At 36.4% G+C, this 22,500-nt stretch overlaps 1 protein-coding gene across 3 annotated transcripts in view; it reads left to right on the top strand.

The window, feature by feature from the left end:
* Positions 1 to 22,500, top strand: part of FAM83B (family with sequence similarity 83 member B) — a 99,344-nt gene that overhangs the window by 16,136 nt on the left and 60,708 nt on the right. For all 3 annotated transcript variants that reach the window (XM_028846786.2, XM_077998712.1, NM_001194454.1), the window contains 1 exon segment: positions 8,540 to 9,043. In XM_028846786.2, coding sequence (XP_028702619.2) covers positions 8,600 to 9,043 — 444 coding nt within the window. In that variant the 5' untranslated portion in view covers positions 8,540 to 8,599.

Genomic DNA, 22,500 nt, shown 5'->3' with positions numbered 1-22,500 from the left:
TGGAAAGTTTTCTCTAGAGTCTTGGAAAGTTTCTTAAGTGGGCCCTGGTACAAGGTAGTATGAGAATGCCTTTATTATTCAATCAGACATTAGGGTCTAAGAAAAGCCAGGTGGGGTCATAATGGATTTGTTTTCATATTCCAGCCCTTGTACTCCAGTTTCTCCAGTTCTTTAATGTTTAACTTATACACACATCAGAGTTATAATAGAGGGTTAGTAGAAACTGACTCTTCTGGTGGCTAATGGGAACCTGGCCTGCCACTGAAGGCCACAGGTTTTGACAGGCTATAGGTCTATTCAGATTATATGACCAGTCTGGGCTGAGCACAGTGGGTCACAGGAGGAGGAGAACAAAAGGAGAAGGTGTAGTCCAGCCTTTGAGCAGCATCAGGGTATAGTTGGAGTGATCCAAGGCACACCCTAAAAACAGTGAGGGAAGTAACCCTTGCTGAGGAAGCTAGGACTGTGGGAAGGACACTAGGTGGCAGTTAACAGACCTGAGTTCTTACCCAGGATGTGACTTTCAGTATGTGGCCCGTGGTGGACATTTGCTTCTTCCGTAAAATGAGAGGCTAGCGGATCAGCAAGTGTTTCTTCTTCTTTTTAAAAAACCTGTCATTGGCCAGGCATGGAACCTCACGCCTCTAATCCTAGGACTTTGGGAGGCTGAGGCAGGCAGATTTCCTGAGCTCAAAAGTTTAAGATTGGCCTGGGCAACATGGTGAAACCCCATCTCTCCTGAAATACAAAAAAAAAAAAAAAAAAAAAATTAGCCGGGCGTGGCTGCGCATGCCTGTAGTCCCAGCTGCTCGGGAGGCTGAGGTAGGAGAATCGCTTGAACCTGGGAGGTGGAGGTTGCAGTGAGCTGAGATTGCGCCATTGCACTCCAGGCTGGGTGACAGAGTGAGACTCCATCTCAAAAAAAGAAAAGAAAAGAAAAGAAAAAACCCGTGAAAAAACAAAAAACCCCACCTGCCATCTTGTTTTCATTAATTAAATACTTTTGATTAGTGCAAAAAATAAATAAAGCTGAAGTTCGAAGGCTGATTCTGGAGAAACTGGGAAGAAGAGTAGGAGGCAAGTTCTTGTCACTCTGGTGTAGGAAACCACAACACACGTCACTGCTGAGCAAGCTTATGAACCTCACAGATCTTTTGAGCAGGCAAAACAAATACTATTTTGGAATTCTGATGTGAAGAATGTCTCAGAAATCCAACTGGTTATCCTATAGGACTCTCTCCAAAAATGTGTCCTCTGCTTAATTATGTGCATAAAGAGGGGTTTCAGTTAAAAACAACACAACAATAAAAAACAAAATAGAGGTACCAATTCTATTTTTATGCACCTTTACTAATTAAATAAAACTCCATCTTAGGTTATTACCTAACAGTTTTTAGCAGTTTTTATGGCAGATGTACACTTGAGGGCCTTCATCTCATTTAGCCCACATAGAAACCCTTCGGGGTCAGTACTGTTATTTTACCCTTTTTCCTGGTGAGTAACATGAGGCTTAAAGCCCTTAAATAACACGACTGAGGTTTACAACCTCAGTTTCAGAGTAGAGGTCAAAACCTGTGCCATCTTACCAACTATGCCGCTGAGCCAACCTGTGATTTTTGTCATTTGGTCCTTAATAATTCTACTTCTCCACTTCATAAAATTGAAGACTACCCTTAGTGCGTCTCCTAGTGTTCTCTTTGGACTAAATGTTCCAATTTTTCAACTATTTTTCATGACATAATGGGCTCCAAACCCTGCCTAAACTTGTATGAATTAGTTAATTTTTGATATAAATTAAAACCTCCAAATTTGTTGCAGTTGAACTTAATAATGTTCATGTTGATTTATTATTTTGCCACTTTGTCACTATTTTGAATGTCTCTTTTGGTATCTAGCATATATGTTTTTTGTTGATTTTTGCAGAAATTTTAGAGAATATGTCTGTATTTACTCATCCAAATGATTACTGATCAGGGCCAGAACAAGAATACAGCACTTTGGTATGGCACAAGACACAACTTTATCAGGATAGCCTTATAGTTTAGATGTTGGTAAAAATAATAATTTAATTTTATTTACATTTTTAAGCCATGTATAATCCTTTGGAATTTGAGCATTCAGTATAAGCTCTCTCTAAATGGTTTTTTTTTTTAAATGAATTTGTTTACAGGAAGTATTCAATAAATGCTTCCAAATTACATTGAATAATTGTGTTTTAATGTCATTAACATATATTGGGTGTTTTTTTCTCCTGATATCTAAAATTCCTATAGTTTAGATCTAAGAAGGCAAATAGCAGCCAATAGAAACAAACCCTGGAATCATATTGGTATGAAAGTGATATTGCTGTCCCCTCCCTCCAGTCAAAGTAAATTGAGGAAATTAAAGAATTATTAGGTATTGAGCAAATGGGATTCCGGTTTGAGGTTTAGAAAATGAATTGGAAGTATGTTTGTTGTTTTTATGAGTTTGATAAGATGGGTGATTCTACTGGTAATGCACCTGTGGAGATGTTTGCATCCAACACCCTGTGACTGAGTGCGTCATGTGTTTATATGTTCTGTGACCTGCTGAGTATCATACTGTGAGGATGACTGTAATCCACACTATTGGGCCATGTTGTTATAAGTGTTATTATGAAGCCAGCTTAGAATCTTTTAATGAGTTTGGATGTCAACATGAGATATCAAATTGCACTTGACAGCTTGAATATTATAGTCAATTTTTAATTTAATAGAAACTTCTTTCATGTTTTAATTGTCATCTTAAATTTCTGGTAATCAAATGAGAAGAAAAACACAATCTTAGCTGAAGAAAGAAAAGATATATGATTTTCAACTGTTGTGGACCATGGATAATGATAATCATGAATAATGATTCAGAGATGTTCTGAAACAATCCTTTATGAAACATTTTCTTACATTATGTAGATATTCATTTTGATATATATCATAAAGTCAATTACCAAAAGAAATGACGAATTCAAGAATTTTTTCCCTCAATATATGAGAGTTTGCAAAGTATTTCTTAATAAAATTGCTTAATATTGAAGTTACATCAGGTAACTAGTTTAACAATATCATATAAACTACAAAAACCAATCATTTCTAAATGGTAAATTTACTTGTTAATTTAAGCTTATTTTAAAATTATGAAGATTTCAAAATAAAAGCATTTTTGTATGCATTTGTATCAGCTGCCTAATGCAGCTGTAACAAAATACCAAAAATATGGGCTTAAAACAGCTGAATTGATTCTGTTATGCTTCTGAAGTCTAGATGTTTGGAATCGGGATGTCAGCAGGGCCATGCTCTCTTTGAAGTACTCTAGGGGAGAATCTGTTCCATGCATTTCTCTTATCTCATTCTCTTCTCTGCTCTTGTAGGCAATTCTCGGCATTCCAGTCTCTGCCTCTGTAGTCACATGCAGTTCTCCCTTTGTGTCTGTCTCTGTGTCCCCTCTCTCCTTATAGACACAAGTCATATAGTCATATTGGATTAGGACCAGCTTGGGTCTAATATGACCTCATCTTAACTTGATTACATCTGCAAAGACCCTATTTCCATGTAAGGTCACATTCACTGGTACTGCAGGTTAGGACTTCAACATATCCTGTTGGAGGATGTAGTGCAACTCATAAAGCATTCAATAGTTGGAGAAAAACAGTTTAAGAGAGAGACTGGAAAATGGACTGCAGCGATGTTAGCACCTGTGATATTTTTTATATTTGTTTCAGTCAAAATTCTGACTTTGGATTATTGGCTTGCACATTAGGTAATTATAGCCTCAGACTTTTGATTTAAGAAAGTTGTAATTTCTCTTTGGAACATTTTCCCACTGACCTATTAGATCAGAAGCCTTTTCAATGAATTCTCTCAGATCAGAAACTAGGAACAAACTGAGACTGGGTTTGGTTGTTTTATACTGCAGATGATTAAATAGTTACAAATTGTACGATATTGCCAATGGTATGAAAAAAAAATCTCTTTTCAAATCTTAAAATCTCTTATCAAATTTATCACATATTTGTAGTAATTATACTGTAGCAGATTGTGAACATGTAAAATATCATCATCATCATAAAAAGGTTGAAGTGCATTACCTTATTTATTCCTTAAAATAACCCAAGGAGATAAAAACTGTTGTTATTCTTCTCTCTACATCTGCCCCAACTGAGGCTTGTGGACATGTGTAACTTGTTCAAGAGCTTCATAGTAATTGATGAAGCAGAATTTTAACCTGGCAATTTGACCCTACAGATGAACAATTATCTTGTGTGCTATAGGTTTTTTTTTTTTTTCTATCTAATGCTCATGACATTGCTCATCAGTAAGATTTTTTTCATTAAACTTTTTATTTTGAGATAATTGTGGTTTCACATACAGTTGAGGGCAATAATCCAGAGAGATTCCTTCTATCCTTTACCCAGTTTCCCCCAGTGTTGCTGTCTTGCAAAACTATAATACTGTATCTAACAAGTATGCTGATATTGATACTGTCAAGATACAGAATATTTCTATAACTATAAAAATTCCTCTGATTGCCTTTTTATAGCCACATCTACCTCTCCCACTGTCATTTTAAGAGTGCAGCATCTAAACAAATGAAATTATTCAGCATGTATACTTTGGAGACTGGTGTTTTTTCATTCAGCATAGTTCTCTGGAGATTCATCCAGGTTGTTGCATGTATCAGTAGGCCACTTATTTTACTACCAAGTAGTATTCCACAGTATGGGTGTACCATAGTTTAATATTCACCTGTTGAAAGACGTTTGGGTTGTTTCCATTGTTAGGCTATTATGAATAGAGCTGCTATAAATATTTTTGTACAGGATAAGTTTCAATTTTTCTTGGATAAATCACCAAAGTGCAGTTGTTGCATTGTATGTGAGTTGCATGTATCATTTTATAAATGAAACTGCCAAACTGTTTTTCCAGAGGAGCCCATGAATTGAAATCAATTTTTATGACTTATTGTATATCCTTTGTATTTATAGAATTTCAATGGAATTTCTACTTGCTACAAATGACCCTAAAGCTCAATATCAAATGCAATTTTTAATTTATTTTGACGCATGGATTTGTAAGGCCACTTTTTTTCTGGAATGAGTCATTTAACTGTTAGATAAGCTTAATGGTCTGCTCAGCTTACATGGCATAGTGATAGCTTTTTTTTTTTTTCTTTGCTCATTAACTCTACTGTATATGATAAAAGAATGTACTTCCTAGGAGCTTTTAATCGTTATTAATAAAATAATGCCTTATTTTTTATGTTTGTATTTAAAGGCACACCTAATTAATTCTGTCCTCAAATAAAGCCCTCCAAATTTTCAGGGATTGAACTGTTGAGAGTGCTTTATTAAGTCTATAACTAAATACAGGTGATATTTTATTGCAATACTCACTATGCAAGTGCCATTACCTTGTAGTTCTCTGATAAAATTTGTTTATAGATGGTTCCTTCACAAGTATTCCATGCAAATAGCTCTTGTGATAAATATCTCTGGACATTGGCTAGAACATAGCCTCTCTTACCAGAACAATATCAAGTATATTTAGTAGTAATCTTAAGTCTTGTACATAATATTATAACCTCATTGTTCATTCTGTTGTATTTTTTATGTAATATAGTTTTCTGTGTGGTATCTGGCCATTGATTAGTCCTACAATTGTAATTAATTATAAATAAGTTTCACTTCTTATTTCCATTTTTTTCTTCAGATTAATTTATCTGTCTTCATGGTTTTATTTGGTTTTCATGGTCCTTTCGAGGTCTGTGATTTCAGAGTTTACACAGTTCCAGAAAGAATTTTTTACAGTTGCAAAATATTTATTTGCGTAGGTATAGCTCAGAAATAAGTAGTATTTTAAAAGTACTTTATGCATTTTAACTTCCAAATAGGTAACAGGTGTTTAACATCACATATATAGGAATTCAGAAGTTACATTTTAAAAATTAAATGAATAAGTTGTCAGGAAACTTTGTTTATGAACAACTAGTAGTTACCTATGACTTAACAATTATAAATTACAGATGTGATTTATTATGTAATCACCAGATACTTGTTCCTTCATTGCAGGAATTTTCAAGTGAAAACTGTACCTCACTAAACCTTAGGAAACTGTTAGCATAAGGATTGAGTCTTTCAAGTGAATGTAAATCTTATTTTTTTTTTAATAAAGATGAGCATTATGTGCAAAAGAGAACTTCAGTGAATGTTGAAAGTTATTAATTAGTGGTATGATATCATGAATATGAGGTGAGCAACTTTATGAAGATTTGTCAGCCTTGGCACTGTTGACATTTTGGGCGGGATTATTTCTTAATATGGATGGCTGTCTCATGCATTGTAGTATGTTTAGCAGCATCCTGGTTCTCTAATCATTAGATGCTAGTAGCCCTCCTCCTCACAAGTGATTCTATTTAAAAATGTCTCCAGAGGTTGTCACATGAGGGACAAATCTTCCATTTTGAGAACCACTGAACTTGATTGAAATGTGATTGGGAAAAAGATGACATATCCTAGAATGATTGAGAAATTTATGAAAGTCTCAGGATGTATCCCCATACATGTCAATAGATTAATTTTAATTAGGTAACAAAAGAAATTTTATTTCCCCATGCGATAGCTTTTATACTAGCAGACAAGATAGGTGTTCTTCCTTTTTCTCTTGGAGAAGAGAGTATTTTTGCAAAACTTCACCATAATACTATTTAGGGCAGGAAGACTGCCATCCCCAGAATTCAGATGCTGCCATCCCCAAAATTCGGATGCTGCATTGTGGAGCCTAGGATCCAGGTATAGTTCTAGTTGTCTGGGCTTGGATCAAATTATGACTCAAACTGAGGGCTTTCCAAAAGACAGAAGAGAACATGTTCTATTTTTATTCCTGTATCATATTTAATCTTTGGGCTTTCTGTACTGTTAGACTTTCTTTGTAAAACTTCTGAGCTCAGCGATGGGAACAGGATGGTCTCCACTAAAATGGCACCCTTTGTCTTCCATGCTTCTCAGTTCTATGTTAGTTGCTGGAGCTTTTCTGATCCTTGTTCCCCAGCAAAATTTATTGCTCTGTTGTCCATTCTTCAGGACTGCTCTGTATGATTAGCTTGTGACTCCTGTTCCATATTTTGAGCTAAGGAGTTATTCGATGGTAATGGTTCTCTGGGCTACCCTCCCAAATAAGATTTGAATTTTGGTAGGCCTGAGACTGAAAAGACTGAGTCAAGTGGAAAATATAAAATTTAAAATTAAGACAGGGTTACTGACAAATATATATCTCATCAAGTCAGCTTTTTAATGCTTGTAGCACATCATAAAGCTGTACCTTGAATCCACACAATGGAGATTATGACTTCAAAAGACTGGAAAGTCCATCATCTGATTGAGATAGCCCATTCCAGTATCTCACACAGTGTGGAGTAGTGACTGAATGACTGAATGAAGAGCATTCTGGGGGCATTATGAGAGATGGAATGTGAGCCTGGATAGGCAGATTTTGACTCCTAAGAGAAATTACTGAATTATCTTTCATGCCTTAAATTTCATCCTGTATACTCTGTCAAGTCACTGAATCGCAAGGCTCCTTCCTTCAGACCATCTCTGGAATACTCTGTCCACTTCCTCACTGGGGTTTTGAACACTGAAACACTTTCCTAACTACCTGTCTCTTCTCCAGTCCCCTGCTACTGCCAGAATTGTTTAAAACAGAAGTTTTGTTGAATCACAAAAATTTGTGTCCTTCCGTTCTTGGCTTTATCTTGTCTATTCAATTTTATCTCTTACTCCTAGTAAAAGGAACCTGTTTTCCAGCATGCCAGGTTTTTTTTCCTTTAAATTTTTTTCTTCCTTCATGATTAGTGAATGTACCAAACTCTCATATCTCTTCTGTGCTTTTGCTTATGTTTTTTTACTTGTATGGGATGGAAATATTTCTTCTTGCCACCTGATCACATTCTTACTCATTGCTCTGGGTCCAGCTGAAGCCCATCTCTTGCTCATGGCTGTTCATAACCCATTTTCTCCATATTGATCTCTCCTTGCTTTTATTCTTAAAGCACTGAATATAGGTGTTACTCATTTTGGCCCTTAGCAATGTATGGCTTTCTTCAAAGTGGTAACTAACGTTTTGTGTGTACAATTTGCCTCCTCAACTAATTAATAAATTCCTGAAAGACCAGTGTTTTGTGCTTTTAACATTACATCTAGCATATTACTGTATGCATGACAGGTACTCACTGGAGACATTAATGACTGGGTAGGCATTGATTGTTTTCTAATTCTCTTTTAATTTAAATTGAGATGCTTTGGAAAGGGAAAATCCAATAGCAATCTGTAAGGGAAATTGTTTAGCTTATTTGTGATAGATGTGTGAATTGTGGTGCTGTTAATGTCATTTTGGATATGAAATATTTGTCATTTTGAACTTCTGGTAATGTAAATGTGTAAATGAAAAAATAATAGTTGATATGTATCATAAAACATTCTATTGCAGAATTTTAACTTGATCTTGATTTTCTTCTTTTCCAATACCAGATACTTCTCACCACTGCATGAATGGACATTTGAAAGTGCCATAGCCAAACACTTGCAAGCATGGAGACCTCATCAATGCTTTCCTCATTGAATGATGAGTGTAAATCTGATAACTACATTGAGCCTCACTACAAGGAATGGTATCGAGTAGCCATTGATATTCTGATTGAACATGGGTTAGAAGCGTACCAAGAATTTCTTGTCCAGGAACGAGTTTCAGACTTTCTTGCTGAGGAAGAAATTAATTATATTTTGAAAAATGTCCAGAAAGTTGCACAAAGCACAGTGCATGGTACTGATAATTCCTGTGATGATACCTCATCTTCAGGGACCTACTGGCCTGTTGAGTCTGATGTGGAAGCTCCAAATCTTGACTTAGGCTGGCCATATGTGATGCCTGGACTCTTAGGGGGCACCCATATAGATCTCCTTTTTCATCCACCAAGAGCACATCTACTTACAATAAAGGAAACTATTCGGAAGATGATAAAAGAAGCAAGAAAGGTAATAACATTTCTATTTTGAAATGAAAAATTTGAAACATAGAAAAGTACAGAGAGTAATCACACAAATATGTATGTTAACAAAAGAATCTCTATATGTATACGCCATGTCTTTTATTTTTAGGAAATGTACCCATGATACACAGGAAGGTTGTATTTCCTATATCTTGCATATTTCCAAGAAAGTGGCATTAGGTCTTTGATAAAGAAAGAGATTTCCTTTTCTTTCTAATGGATTGAAGAGCTCTCTTCTCTTCATTTCCAAGAAAGTGGCATTAGGTCTTTGCTAAAGAAAGAGATTTCCTTTCTTTCTAATGTACTGAGATCTCTTCTCCCAGAAGACTGAGGTATGTTGACTGGGAATAAGATGACTTGACACTCACAATTTTAAAACACTTAAATTTTTCTTCTTCTCTGAAAGGAAGTAGTTGGTGGATATGGTGGAATTTTCTGTGTTCTTAACAGGACTGAATGCCAATTCTTGCTCTGGATGTGGTTTATGCAGTTAAATAAACCATACATTTACTTATCTATTTTCCTGAGTTGTGTGGGAACAGTATAAAATCAACATAATAATGTAAAATTCTAAAGTAAGATTCTGAGATATTTAGCATTTTAAGGCTTTGGTGTTCTTTATCAAATATTTATATTGTCTTATACATCTCACAGATCTTATTTTAGAGCTTGGGTAAAACTGTAGAACTCTTTAATCAAGCAACAAAAGTTATTAAGAGTTTTCTATCTACTCAGCACCATGGTAGGCACTTTGGAGACTATAAAAAAATTTGCCAAGCTCAATCTAGAGTTTTAAAATGTATGGGCAAGGCCGGGCATGGTGGCTCACGCCTATAATCCGAGCACTTCGGGTGGCTGAGACGGGTGAATCACTTGAGGTCAGGAGTTTGAGGCCAACCTGGCCAACATAGTGAAACCCCATCTCTACAAAAACAAACAAACAAAAATAAACCAGATGTGGTAATGGGTGCTTGTAGTCCCAGTTACTCAGGAGGCTGAGACACAAGAATCACTTGAACCTGGGAGGTGGAGGTTGCAGTGAACCGAGACTGCACCACTGCACTCTAACCTGGGCTGTCAGAGTGATACCCTGTCTCACAAAAAAAAAAAAAAAAAAAAAGGATAGGCAAAAAGTTATAGTTTTTAATTATAAAGTGTACATTTTTTAGTTATGACTATTTGATACAGAAATTTAGATCTAAAAAGGACCTTAGGAGCACACATGCGTGACATTGCTTTCTTCTATGCCAGTAAGCACAGAAATGCTTGCAAAAGCATGCTTTTATGAAGTACATCAATATAAGACCCTTGAATTCCTCAGTGACATGGCAGTTTGCAAGACAGGCAACTAAAAGGCTAACAATCACGTAGGGAGAAACAGTGTTCTGAAGCTAATGTCAAATGCAAGCTTTGCAAAAATGAGGTAATTTTTTCCCTAAACCTTTTTAGTTCGAATAACCTGTCTTTTTAGCTGTATTAACTCCTTTAGCAGTATTATATTAAATAAAGTACTAATCCATTCCAGTTGTTAAAAATTAGCTATAGAATCAGTCTCACTGTAAGTGACCAAACTTTTATTGAATAAATTGAACTGTCATTCAATTTTCTGAATTGAACCAAGAATTTTTTTTTTAACAGTACTATCTGAACAAATTATACAGCTGTATTTTGTAAGGCAACAGTACAAAATTTGAGGATATATATGAGTCTTTCTAATGGCAAAATCATAAATGTCAAGTATTAATGTTTGCTAATTTTATTTGGGGACATGATATGCTTTTGAAGCAAAGTGTTAACAGAAAATTGAAATCCATTTTTGAAAATACATCAGTGAAGATGAAGATTCTTATTGTGGTAATTTAGTAGTAATGCATTTATCATCCTGCATGATAGCTGGTTTCCTTTGGGACATTGCATTATTATGACACAAAATGTTAATTCAAGAGATACCATAAGTTTTTGGGCTAGCACTCACTGGGAACTGAACATCAGTCATGATCTTCTGATGTATTTTTCTTTCTAATGTGGCAGCTATGTATTCAATAAGCCTCTAAAAGTAATATCTTCTACCCGGTCACCGTCCATTGAGAACTCCCACTTGAATTAGCGAGCTGAAGAAATTGAAGTCCATACTGTAAAACAGTAATGTAATGTGTGCTTCTCTTTCATAAAATCAATGTGGCATAAAAATAAGAAAGAGAATTGTGTCTTTTTTTTACTTGTATAGCTATATCTAAGCTGAATTCAAAGTAAGAGAATTATTTGATCTTGTAAACTGAGTATACTGCCAATCAAATATAAATTATAACAGATGACTTCGATTTGATGAACATGGTGTGTGTGTGTGTGTGTTTGTTTGTTTGTTGTTTTGATTTTTTGTTTTTAACACAGAGACAAGGTTTCCCTGTGTTATCCAGGCTGGTCTCAAACTCCTGAACTCAAGTAATCCTCCCGCCTGAGGCTCCCGAAGTGCTGGGATTACAGGCATGAGCCACCACACCCAGCTGTTATTTTTTAAGGTGTTAGGGAATGTGCTAGTTTCTACCCAGATGCAATAAATATTGAAGTCTAACTGGCTATCTTTGCATGGAATATGTATTTCTCAATTATTGTGGAAGATTCTTCATATGTCACCATATCTACTTAAAGATTTTTGAAGGATTAAGTACTCTGGGGAAAAAAGTTATTGACCCCATTTTAAAGAAATTAAGATTATTTAGCTTATAACTGGACATTGTCCTGAGAATTTTTAAAAGAACAAATATTTTGAAATAAAAGCTTACCAGAACACATTGCTTTTTAAAGATTAAATGTGGTTTTCATGACTATCATTTACTCAACAGATGTCTTGCTCTTATTATCTTTCAGAATCAATGGAAGCCTAATAGTCATCAGGATAAGCTTTCTGTTTTTGAATTTTTTTCAGAGGATAATTTGTCTTTATTGGTAACTCAATGAATTGTCATGGCATTGTAAAGGGATGACCTTTTTTTCCATAAAGTGTTTGGATAATGTATATTTTAATGGTTAAAGTTTCTTTTTTTTTGCTTCCAAATATCTCAGGGAGAGTTTTTTGGTAATAAACGTTGTAAAACTCTACAGAGATAAGCCAAACCAGTAGGACTAGACACCAGCAAAACAGAACCCAGGAAAAGATCTCAGATAAAAACTTAAATCCATTTTCACTTTTGTGTTTGCAATTGAGATAAGGTACTTCTGAAAATAATGCCATTTTGTGGAAAAATCTTCAACTAATGAAAAGAATATAAGTTATCTGCTTAAAGGCCCAAACATTTGAAGTCTGATTATAAGCACCAAGTTTAGCTTCCAGTCTCTTGTGAAAGGAATTAAAAATGATTCTCAGTCTCAACTGTCTTTACTGGAAAGAGGTGAAACATTTTGTTTTTGTTTTTGAATTTCAGTAATTTATATGCTCTCATTTCTAGCTTAAGTTATATAGTTAAATGATCTCTTGATCATTTTTCTTTTATAAGCAGAATGTGATCTTTATAATATTTCAAAAATCTATACTTTTTTACTTTTTAATTTTATTTTTGCTAATTGTCACTTAGAAATTGATTAGAGATTTTTGTTTGTTTTGTTTTCTTTCTTTCTTTTGTCTGTTTGCTTAGTTTGTTTGATAACTTTCCTTTGGGAAAATTCAATTGTCGATAATATCTTACTTGTGCCCTAAAGGGACATATTTTAATTTACTGGTTCTTTTTTTAAAACACTGTTTTTTACTTTGTGATTGACATAATTACATTTGGGTCAACTTCATGAAGTCTGATAGTGTCTACTCAGACTTTTCCCAGGTAATTATTTGTCTGTCAAGAAGTGTTCCCAAGATGATATATGCACATATTCCTAATTACTGTGAACTCCTCTTATGAAAACATCACCTCTAATTACTTAAAAAAGTCATCTTTCATTAAAGTATTTTTTTTTCCTAGCCACTCAGTGGTATGTATTTACAAAGTTATAACTTCTGAGAGTCTTGAATATCTGAATGTTTAGCCACAATGTTATTTGCATCTCTGTTTCCTAATTCTAGGCTAGCTTTTTTTGTGAGATGTGAATCTTACTCTTGCGAAATATGGAATCAAGACACATAAGCAAAAGTCTAGTGAGAATTAGGGCAGAGTAATTCCTAATGTGCTCTGTACCACATTACCTGAGTTCAGGGCTTGGTTCCTCACTGAGTCACTGCTCCTGGGTGTGTCTATTATGGCCTTAGGAGTTATTAGTAATACAGAGAAATATTAACCATCAGTTGACCCCGCAGATGCAAAGAGGAAGATGAACAGATGATGGGAAATCTTCTGGGAATAAGCTGATATTATAAAAGTAGAACTAGACTAGAGACTTTGTCACCAGGACTCTAACTAGTGTGGCATTAAACAAGTCGTTGTACCTCCTCAAGTATCTTCATTTATTTAGGGAAAGATGTGAAGCAAAAATGTTTTCATGTAGTCCCAGCTACTGGGGAGGCTGAGGCAGGAGAATGGCGTAAACCCGGGAGGCGGAGCTTGCAGTGAGCTGAGATCCGGCCACTGCACTCCAGCCTGGGCGGCAGAGCGAGACTCCGTCTCAAAAAAAAAAAAAAAAAAAAAAAAAAAAAAAATGTTTTCATATTTTTAAAATCGGGTGTTCCTAACCAAATCTCTAATATTGTTTACCAACTTAAGATTATTTTGATATGTTATACTTCTTGCTGAATTAGTTTGTGAAAGAAATGATTTTTATTCTCTGGTGATATGTTACTTCCATCTGCATCCCTTTGCAACCATGTCCTGCCCAGTTAAGTGACATTTATATGTTTATCTGTGCCTTCATTAGACTAGAATGATCTGTCCTGATGTTCCTAATTTTTATTAAGAATTTCCTCTCTACCCTATCCCTGTCCCAACTCTCACTGTGAATTTTGTGATTCTTTGAATTTGAGTCAAAATTGATTTCTTCTTGGAAATATATTTTGCTTAGTTAAATTTAGTGACGTTACTATCCTGGGACATTAAGTTGAACATTTCTTCTGTGAATAAAATGTATGACATGTTAATATATATTTATGTTTGAGTGTGTATGTGTGAGAGAGAGGGCATGAGGGGAGAAGGAGGGAGAGAGAGGGAAGAAGAGATGGAGGGAAAGAGAGGGAAGAGGGAAGGTGGAAGAAAGGGAGAGAAAAGAAGGTGGGAAAGAGACAGGAAAGGAGGGAGGGAGAGAGAAAGAAAAAGAGATCTGGTTAAAATTGCACTGACTTCATCCTGCCAACTATTGCTGTGTCTGTATGGCAGTACTGTGCCTTTAACAAGCTCCTGGTGCTATACAGAGACAACACATTCCATGTCTATTTTATGGTGGTTGAAGCAAAAAATTAAAAAAGTATGAAAAGATGAAAATGAAATTGTTATATGAGAGTTCCAACTTGGTTGCACACCAAAGCCATCAGTAACTTAGGAATTTCAGATGTTTTACTCTGTTGTGTATTATCAGGTAAAGTCTAAGGATCATCAGTGACTTGTATTTTTAAGAGACTTTCATTTAAAAATTGACAACTGAGAAAAGACTTTGGCTTTAAAAAGAAAAAATACAGTTACTTATGGGTGTCAGTAAGTTTATCAGAGTCTTTGTGTTGCTAATACTAACCTATACCTCTATTAATAGTTGGAAAGAAAGAATTTAAAATGCGAGTTATTTAGGAGTGCATATATATATATATATATATATATAATTTTTTGTTGTTGTTTTTTTTTTTTTTTTGAGACAAGAGTTTTGCTCTTTTGCCCAGGCTGGAGTAAAATATCGCGATCTTGGCTCACTGCAACCTCTGTCCCCCCAGGTTCAAGCGATTCTCCTGCCTCAGCCTCCCGAGTATCTGGGATTATAGGCACCCATCACCATGTCCGACTCATTTTTGTATTTTCAGTAGAGACAGGGTTTCGCCACGTTGGCCAGGCTGGTCTCCTGACCTCAGGTGATCCACCCGCCTCAGCCTCCCAAATTGCTCGAATTACAGGCATGAGCCACCGCACCCTGCCGGAGCACATATAATTTATCTGATTACGAGAAATGTTTTTGAGACTATTTTCTTTACTCAGCTATTACTTTTTAATACTTTTAAATTCTCTCTTTTTTAATGTAAAATAAGCTGTGAGAAACAATTTTTGTAAGGACTGCACATGGCGTGTTTAGTCCTCTGAGCTTTGAGGTAGTGTTACTGACTACAGTACAGAATGTAGTTCTATATATTTGGGGATCTCTGAAGTAGAATATTTATTTTTTGTGATTGTTTGTATTTACTCATTCTTTTCTTCTGTCTCTGGTTTAAAATAAAAACCAAACAGTTACTTATTGAAATATGTAATATTTTCTGATGATACACCTTTAGTAGTTTGTTGGAATGGCAAAGTTAATTGTCATCATAAAACCTTATCATAAAATACTGAGCGTTCCTAATGCCTAAACACCTAAATTCCAGAGGGGTAGAAATTAGCAGTTTTACACACTCAAGTGCCTTCAGGGCTAAGCCACAAAAATAACTCTGCAAAGGAGAAAGGGCAGGTGGTATTCAAATAGGGAATGAAAGGAACATGGAAGAAGAGATAACTTGACCCGACTTAAGGCATTCTTTAGGCATTTGTTATAGAGGTGATAAGCTTAGGACCTTAGGTACACATTGAGGCATCATATCAAAAGTTAAGTTTCATGAAAATAAGGGGATATTACTTTACTTGTCTGTCCTCTCAATGAGATGTAAAAAAGTCATGAAGGTTTGACATGGGAGCCTTTTTGAGGTGATGAGAGCTGACATTTTGACACACTGACATTTTGCATTTTAAGGATTCTGCCTGCTCTCTTATAGTTGCTACAGATCCATCATGTGGCATACCTTTTTGTATCAATTATTGATATCTTTAACTAGTCACTCTTCAAATTATCTTGAAAAAATTGGGTGGCTTTTATCCTAAGGACTGGAACTCACATCTGATTTTGAGTAATGAATTTATATTATGTAATTTAGTAACAGTATCAGGTAACATGTATTGAGCACTGACATGTTAGGCTCTGCGCTAAGCACTCTGCATGCATTATCTTAAGTTGACCTTCATAGCAACCTTGTGAAATGTGTCCTTTTATCATCCACAGTTTTCTGATGAAAAATGCTGGGTTCATGTGGTAGGTTGGTCAGTGGTAATGACGCAGAATGAAACCAAAATGATCATAACCTGAAAGTGGTAATGATTACATGTTCCTAATCAGAGGTCTTTGAAGACCTGGTTGAGAGGGTCTAAGATTGAGATCAGTGGGTGTAGATGTGGAAGCGTTGATTTCTAAATGTGTCAGGTAAAAAGTATCGCGTGGTTGTTATTAGAAGTCAGAAGTAACTCACTTGGAGCTGACAAAAGTTTATGATAAGCAGATAAGGTGATAGTACCTAGAGTGCAGACCAGGCCAGGAGACACTGAAAGGAAATGCGTTTCTGAGTTCAAATATAAGGTAAATTTGAAGCAGGAAGAAAAGGAAAATCAGTTAGTGAAGTTGTCCTTTGGCCTCTGCTGGGTTCAGTTATGAGGGAAATCAGCAAGTCTTTGGCCAGCCTTATAGGTTAAAGGTATTGCAGGCCATTTATTCATTTAGCGATTATTTTTTAGTGCCAGTGATGTATCAGATACTATTCTAAGTTCTGAGAATACATAGGTGAATAAAGTACCAAAGAAACTCTGCCTGCCCTTGAATGAAGTTTACCTACAAATGGGAATAATCAACTAATAAATAAGGAGTGCTAGCAGGAAGAAGCAAAACACAAATATTTTTGAGTAAAGGGAGCTACTAGTGGTGGTGGAAGGTAGCTTGCAATTTTAAATAGGGTGCTTGGAGCAGGCCTTAACAAAGTGACATTTGAGCCAAGATTTGAGTAAAGAAGGAATAAGCCATGCATATATTTGTGGACAGAACACAGGAGACATAGGGGAAGCTTTCTTGTTTTTTAGAAGAAGAGCAGAAGCCAGTTATTGGACCTGACAGCAAAGAGGAGAGGAGTAGAAGATGAGTCAGAGAGGAAACATGGAGGGTAGATCTTGGGGATCCCACTGGCCATTTTAAGGAATGATTCCTGTAAGTTAGGAATCTACAGGACAATTGTGAGCAAAAGAGAGACATCAGTTTTAAACCGGCTATATTTTAACAGGATACTTCTGGCTGTAATATTGAAAATTGACTGTAGGGGACTAAGAATGAGCGTATCAGATATTACTAAAATAATTCAGGTGTGGGATGATGGTATCTTAGATGGTCAGATGGTGGCAGCAATGGCTAGTTTTTAGGTATATTTTGAAGGTAGTGAAACATGGGATGTGAAATAGGTTGAACAATGCAAGAGGACTTCAACATTTTTTGCCTGAGCAGTTGGAGTGATGGCATTGTCATTTGAGGTTGATGTCAGAGGTCCCAAAGTTGTGAGCAGGAAGCAGGCATAGAGAGTGAGTTAAGGAGACTTTTAAGTTACCACTTCACCATAGCCTTTGGATGGTTGATCCATAACCCCAGCCACTGACATCTGGCGACACACATGGCTAAGTATCTCTAGATGAGGTTTCACATTGGAACCCAAATAGTGACTGACTTGGAGAATAGTCCTGACCCGGATGACCTAGTTGTAAGTAACTTGGATAAGATTCAGATGCAAAGGAGTAGGTAAATAGAGAGTATGAGATAAGAACATGACTGATTAGATGCTGTCCCAGGACCTAATAAAACAGGAGATTATCTACCCTGCTGGGAAGCAGAACCTCCCAACACATAGTCTTTTCAAACAAACTTTTACAGGCAATTATTTCGCAATTCCTTTTGCTGGGTCAAGTGAGTGGAAGACACAGAAGGAGAAACTGGGAAGGGGTCACGTAGGAGGTCCCTTTTTTTAAACAGGCTATTTGGATGGATAGTTTTGATAAGTAGGAGACGAATGGTGGAGAGCTGGGCATTTTCAGACAATGGGGGAGTGTAAGAGAAGTAGAGTAGGGTGGAAAAAAAGGAAGGCAGAGTTGTTGAGAGAGGTTGATTAAGGCCAAATTGTGAAAGTCCTTTGATCAAACCTTGTGAAAGTGAATAGTGGAAAGTCATGAGATGTTTTTTAGTGACAGTAATGTTGTTAAATCTGATTTTGGACATATTAATATTGCGTTTTGGTTAGTTAACACATAGAGAAGAATATAAGACAGGTTGTAACAGGCATTGGGATAATGGTCAGCAACAAGCTGAAGCTGATGTTCAATAGCAAACAAAATGTCTTTTCAAGGGGAAAATATATCTTCAATTTCCTACTAGAATAGAATGTAAATATAACTACTTAATTCTGTATCTTAAGGAAAGTGCCTTTTTGTTTTGTTTTGTTTTAAAGCTATTTTTAAGATGTCTTAATTATCTGATTTTAAGGTAATAAAATGTATTTCTGTACAAAAAAGTTTTAACTATCTACATACGGTTTAAGTCTACATATGCTTATTGAGTCCCAGCTATGTGCAAGGCACTCTGCTAATTCATATGGATGGGGGGAATAACCCACTTCAAGTGATTTAAAGTCTGATATTTGAGGGATATGGTAAAAGATTCATTGGAAATATATAGGTAAAATCATGTGTGTTTATGGGCATTACCCGAATGAGCTATGTATTATATAGGGTCTGGATTTTTTCCCACCTATTTACTCTTTAAGTATCAGGATTATACAGACAATTATTGAAATTTTAAAGTAGCAAAAATATGATACAGATAAAATACCTCCAAAATATTTATTAGCAAATGTGTTTCACTAGTGCAACAAATGTATATATAGAACGTGTCTTTTTTTTTTTTTTCTGAGAAGGAGTCTCACTTTGTTGCCCAGCCTGGAGTGCAGTGGCATGATCTCAGCTCACTGCAACCTCTGCCTCCCAGGTTCAAGCAATTTTCCTGCCTCAACCTCCTGAGAAGCTGGGATTACAGGCGCGTGCCACCATACCTTGCTAATTTTTGTATTTTTAGTAGAGATGGGGTTTCACCATGTTGGTCAGGCTGGTCTCAAACTCCTGACCTCATGATCCGTCCGCCTCGGCCTCCCAAAGTGCTGGGATTAAAGGTGTGAGTCACTGTGCCCAGTTGAAGGTTTATTTTTTATTATTGGGGTGCATATATTCCTTATAGGCAATATGGAAAAATTCTAGAAAGGGTTAAGAAAAGGCAATCGTAATCTCCCAGTAGAGATAATCACTGCTACTAATGTTAGAAATTTTCTTACTGATTAAATAAATAGAGAAATACATGTATACATAAGTGTATGTGTATGTATTTTGATATCTTATATAAATCCCTGAAATAGAAGATTCATATGTGTTATATTTGAGATCATATATTTTGTAATATTTTTAAAATTGCCTCCTGTCTTTTTTCACTTAGGATTTTTCTTACAATAAAATAATTGATTTCTTATGCTGAAATGCAATGGCATAATAAAATAGGGGGCAGTGGGAGCTGCTGTGTCTCCCACGGAATTTAAAAACAGTAAGATTGACTAGATGACAGTCTGCTTTTGAGAGCATGTGCTGACAACTGTAAATAATATTAGTGATAATATATTCCTTCATTACTGCCACCTCCACCCATTTCTTACTCATCCCTCTACCCATTGGCATACCAGTGCTGATATGGTGAGAGTCTCATGATAATATTCCTTCAGAAATGAAGAAAGCCTCATAACTGTTTTTGTGTAATCATCAGTAAGAAAAATTGGTAAATGTACATTTTCTTTTGAAAATGAGAACTTTCCTTTGGACTATATTAATTTCATATTAATAATCACATTTTGATTTTTTTCTTCCTTGAACTCAAACACAGGCAATAAATAAACATGAAAGGGAAAACATTGTCATTTGGCTAAATATCAATCCAATATATGCTGCTGAAAAAAATCTATAATCATAAAAAAGACCTGAGTCATAGTAGTCATATTTCAACCTGCTGAATTCTGGAGCAGTTACTGGAAAAAAAAAAAAAATCTGAGGTTTGTGATCATGTAGTCTTTTTACAATTGGGCAATGAGAAATTGAGAAAGTCCAAAGTCACCCATTTGGTGACCATAAGGACTGACAGCACTCAGGCATTTGGGCTTCTATTCTAAGATTATTGTATCATATTGCTTCTCTAGTGGGAAGGAGAAATACATTTATTAATGACACCAGTAATAGCTAATGTTAGCTAATGTTTAATGCTATGTGCCAGGGAGTGTTTGAAGCACTTTATATGTACTAATGTATTAACACATTTATCTTCACAACAGTTCTCTAACATAGATACCTTTATTGCCCCCCCTTTTTTTTTAGAGGTAAGGAATAAAAAAGTTAAATAATTTTTTTCTAGGCTTCAGAAGTAGAAAATTACAGGTCTGGTATTTGAGCCTGGGTCGTGGGCTCAGACAGAGCCTGCTTGGGCTTTTAACCATTATGGTGTATTACCTCTGATATACACCACTCCAGGCAGGCTCCATGCAAACCAACTGAACATTCACAACCATGCTTTCTAGTATTAGTATTACTGGATAGTATCTAGTTCTAGTATTATTGCGTTTGATTCCTGGTTATCTGCCACATGGACTCCAACTCATAAGCATGGAGTATATGATGAGGCTTTGTGCTTTATCTTATGCCTCCCTCAGTCACTTCCACTCCAGCGCTACTGGGCCTGCTCTGGGTCTTCCACTGTAGAAGTATTCCTTCCAGCTTTTGTTCATGATTATTCACATATTTGGAGCATTCTTTCCCAACTTTTTGCCTCCAATTCATCTTTTAAAATCCACGTTAAATTATACTTGTTTGGGAAAGCTTTGTTTGATTCCCTTACAGACTTCAGTTAGTCATCCTCTGTATTATTGTCACTTTATTTTTTTATTATTTATTTATTTTTTGAGATGGAGTCTCGCTCTGTCACCCAGGCTGGAGTGCAGTGGCACGATCTCAGCTCACTGCAAGCTCTGCCTCCCAGGTTCACGCCATTCTCCTGTCTCAGCTGGGACTAGAGGCACTCACCACCACGCCCAGCTAATTTTTTTGTTTTTCATATTTTTAGTAGAGACTTGTTTCACCGTTTTAGCCGGGATGGTCTCGATCTCCTGACCTCGTGATCTGCCCGCCTTGGCCTCCCAAAGTGCTGGGATTACAGGCGTGAACCACCGTGCCCGGCCATTATTGTCACATTATACTTGTTCTTTAATATGAGATATATTCTCCATTTTGTCATAGGACCCATGATTTTTTAGTGATTAAAAAAATTTTTTTTTTTTTTTTTTTGAGACGGAGTTTCGCTCTTGTTGCCCAGGCTGGAGTGCGATGGGGCAATCTTGGCTCACTGCAACCTCCGCCTCCCAAGTTCAAGTGATTCTGCTGCCTCAACCTCCCTAGTAGCTGGGATTACAGGTATGCACCACAACGCCCAGCTAATTTTTTGTATTTTTAGTGGAGACGGGGTTTCTCCATGTTGGTCAGGCTGGTCTCCAACTCCTGACCTCAGGTGATCCACCCGCCTTGGCCTCCCAAAGTGCCGGGATTACAGGCCTGAGCCACCACACCTGGCCGATTTTTAAAAACTAGGTTATTTTTCTTTTTAAATTTATTTGTAATAATTTTTTTATGCTGTATATGAATTATTTGTCAGACACATGTTGCAAATATTTTCTATAGCTTAGTTGTTCACTCTGATAATGGTATTTTTTTTTTTTTTATTAACAGGCGTTCTTAATTTATAGTTCTTAATTTCAATGTAGCCCAATTTTTAAATATTTTATTTTAAGGTTAGCTATTTTTGTGTTCTATCAAAGAAATATTTGCAGCCGAGTGCAGTGGCGCATGCCTGTAATCCCAGGACTTTGGGAGGCTGAGGCGGGCAGATCACTTGAGGCCAGGAGTTCAAGACCAGCCTGGCCAATATAGGGAAACCCTGTCTCTACTAAAAAGGCAATAAAGTCCGGGCATGGTGGCTCATGCCTTTAATCCCAGCACTGTGGGAGGCCAAGGCAGGTGGATCACAAGGTCCAGAGCTCGAGACCATTCTGGCCAACATGGTGAAACCCCGTCTCTACTAAAAATACAAAAATTAGCCGGGCGTGGTGGTGTGTGCCTTCTGTCCCAGCTACTCGGGAGGCTGAGGCAGGAGAATTGCTTAAATCCGGGAGGCAGAGGTTGCAATGAGCCGTGATCGCGCCACTGCACTCCAGCCTGGTGACAGAGCAAGACTCTGTCTAAAAAAAAAAAAAAAAAAGACAGAAAGAAAATTACCTGGATGTGTGGCGCATGCCTGTGATCCCAGCTACTTGGGAGGCTGAATCATGAGAATTGCTTGAACCTGGAGGGCGGACGTTATAGTGAGCCGAGACTGCGCCATTGCACTTCAGCCTGTGTAACAGAGTGAGACTCTGTC

The sequence above is a fragment of the Macaca mulatta genome, chromosome 4 (assembly GCF_049350105.2).
Source record: "Macaca mulatta isolate MMU2019108-1 chromosome 4, T2T-MMU8v2.0, whole genome shotgun sequence".
Taxonomy (NCBI): Eukaryota; Metazoa; Chordata; class Mammalia; order Primates; family Cercopithecidae; genus Macaca; species Macaca mulatta.
The sequence above is the reverse complement of the archived record's forward strand: the minus strand, read 5'-3'. Positions and strand labels throughout refer to the sequence as shown.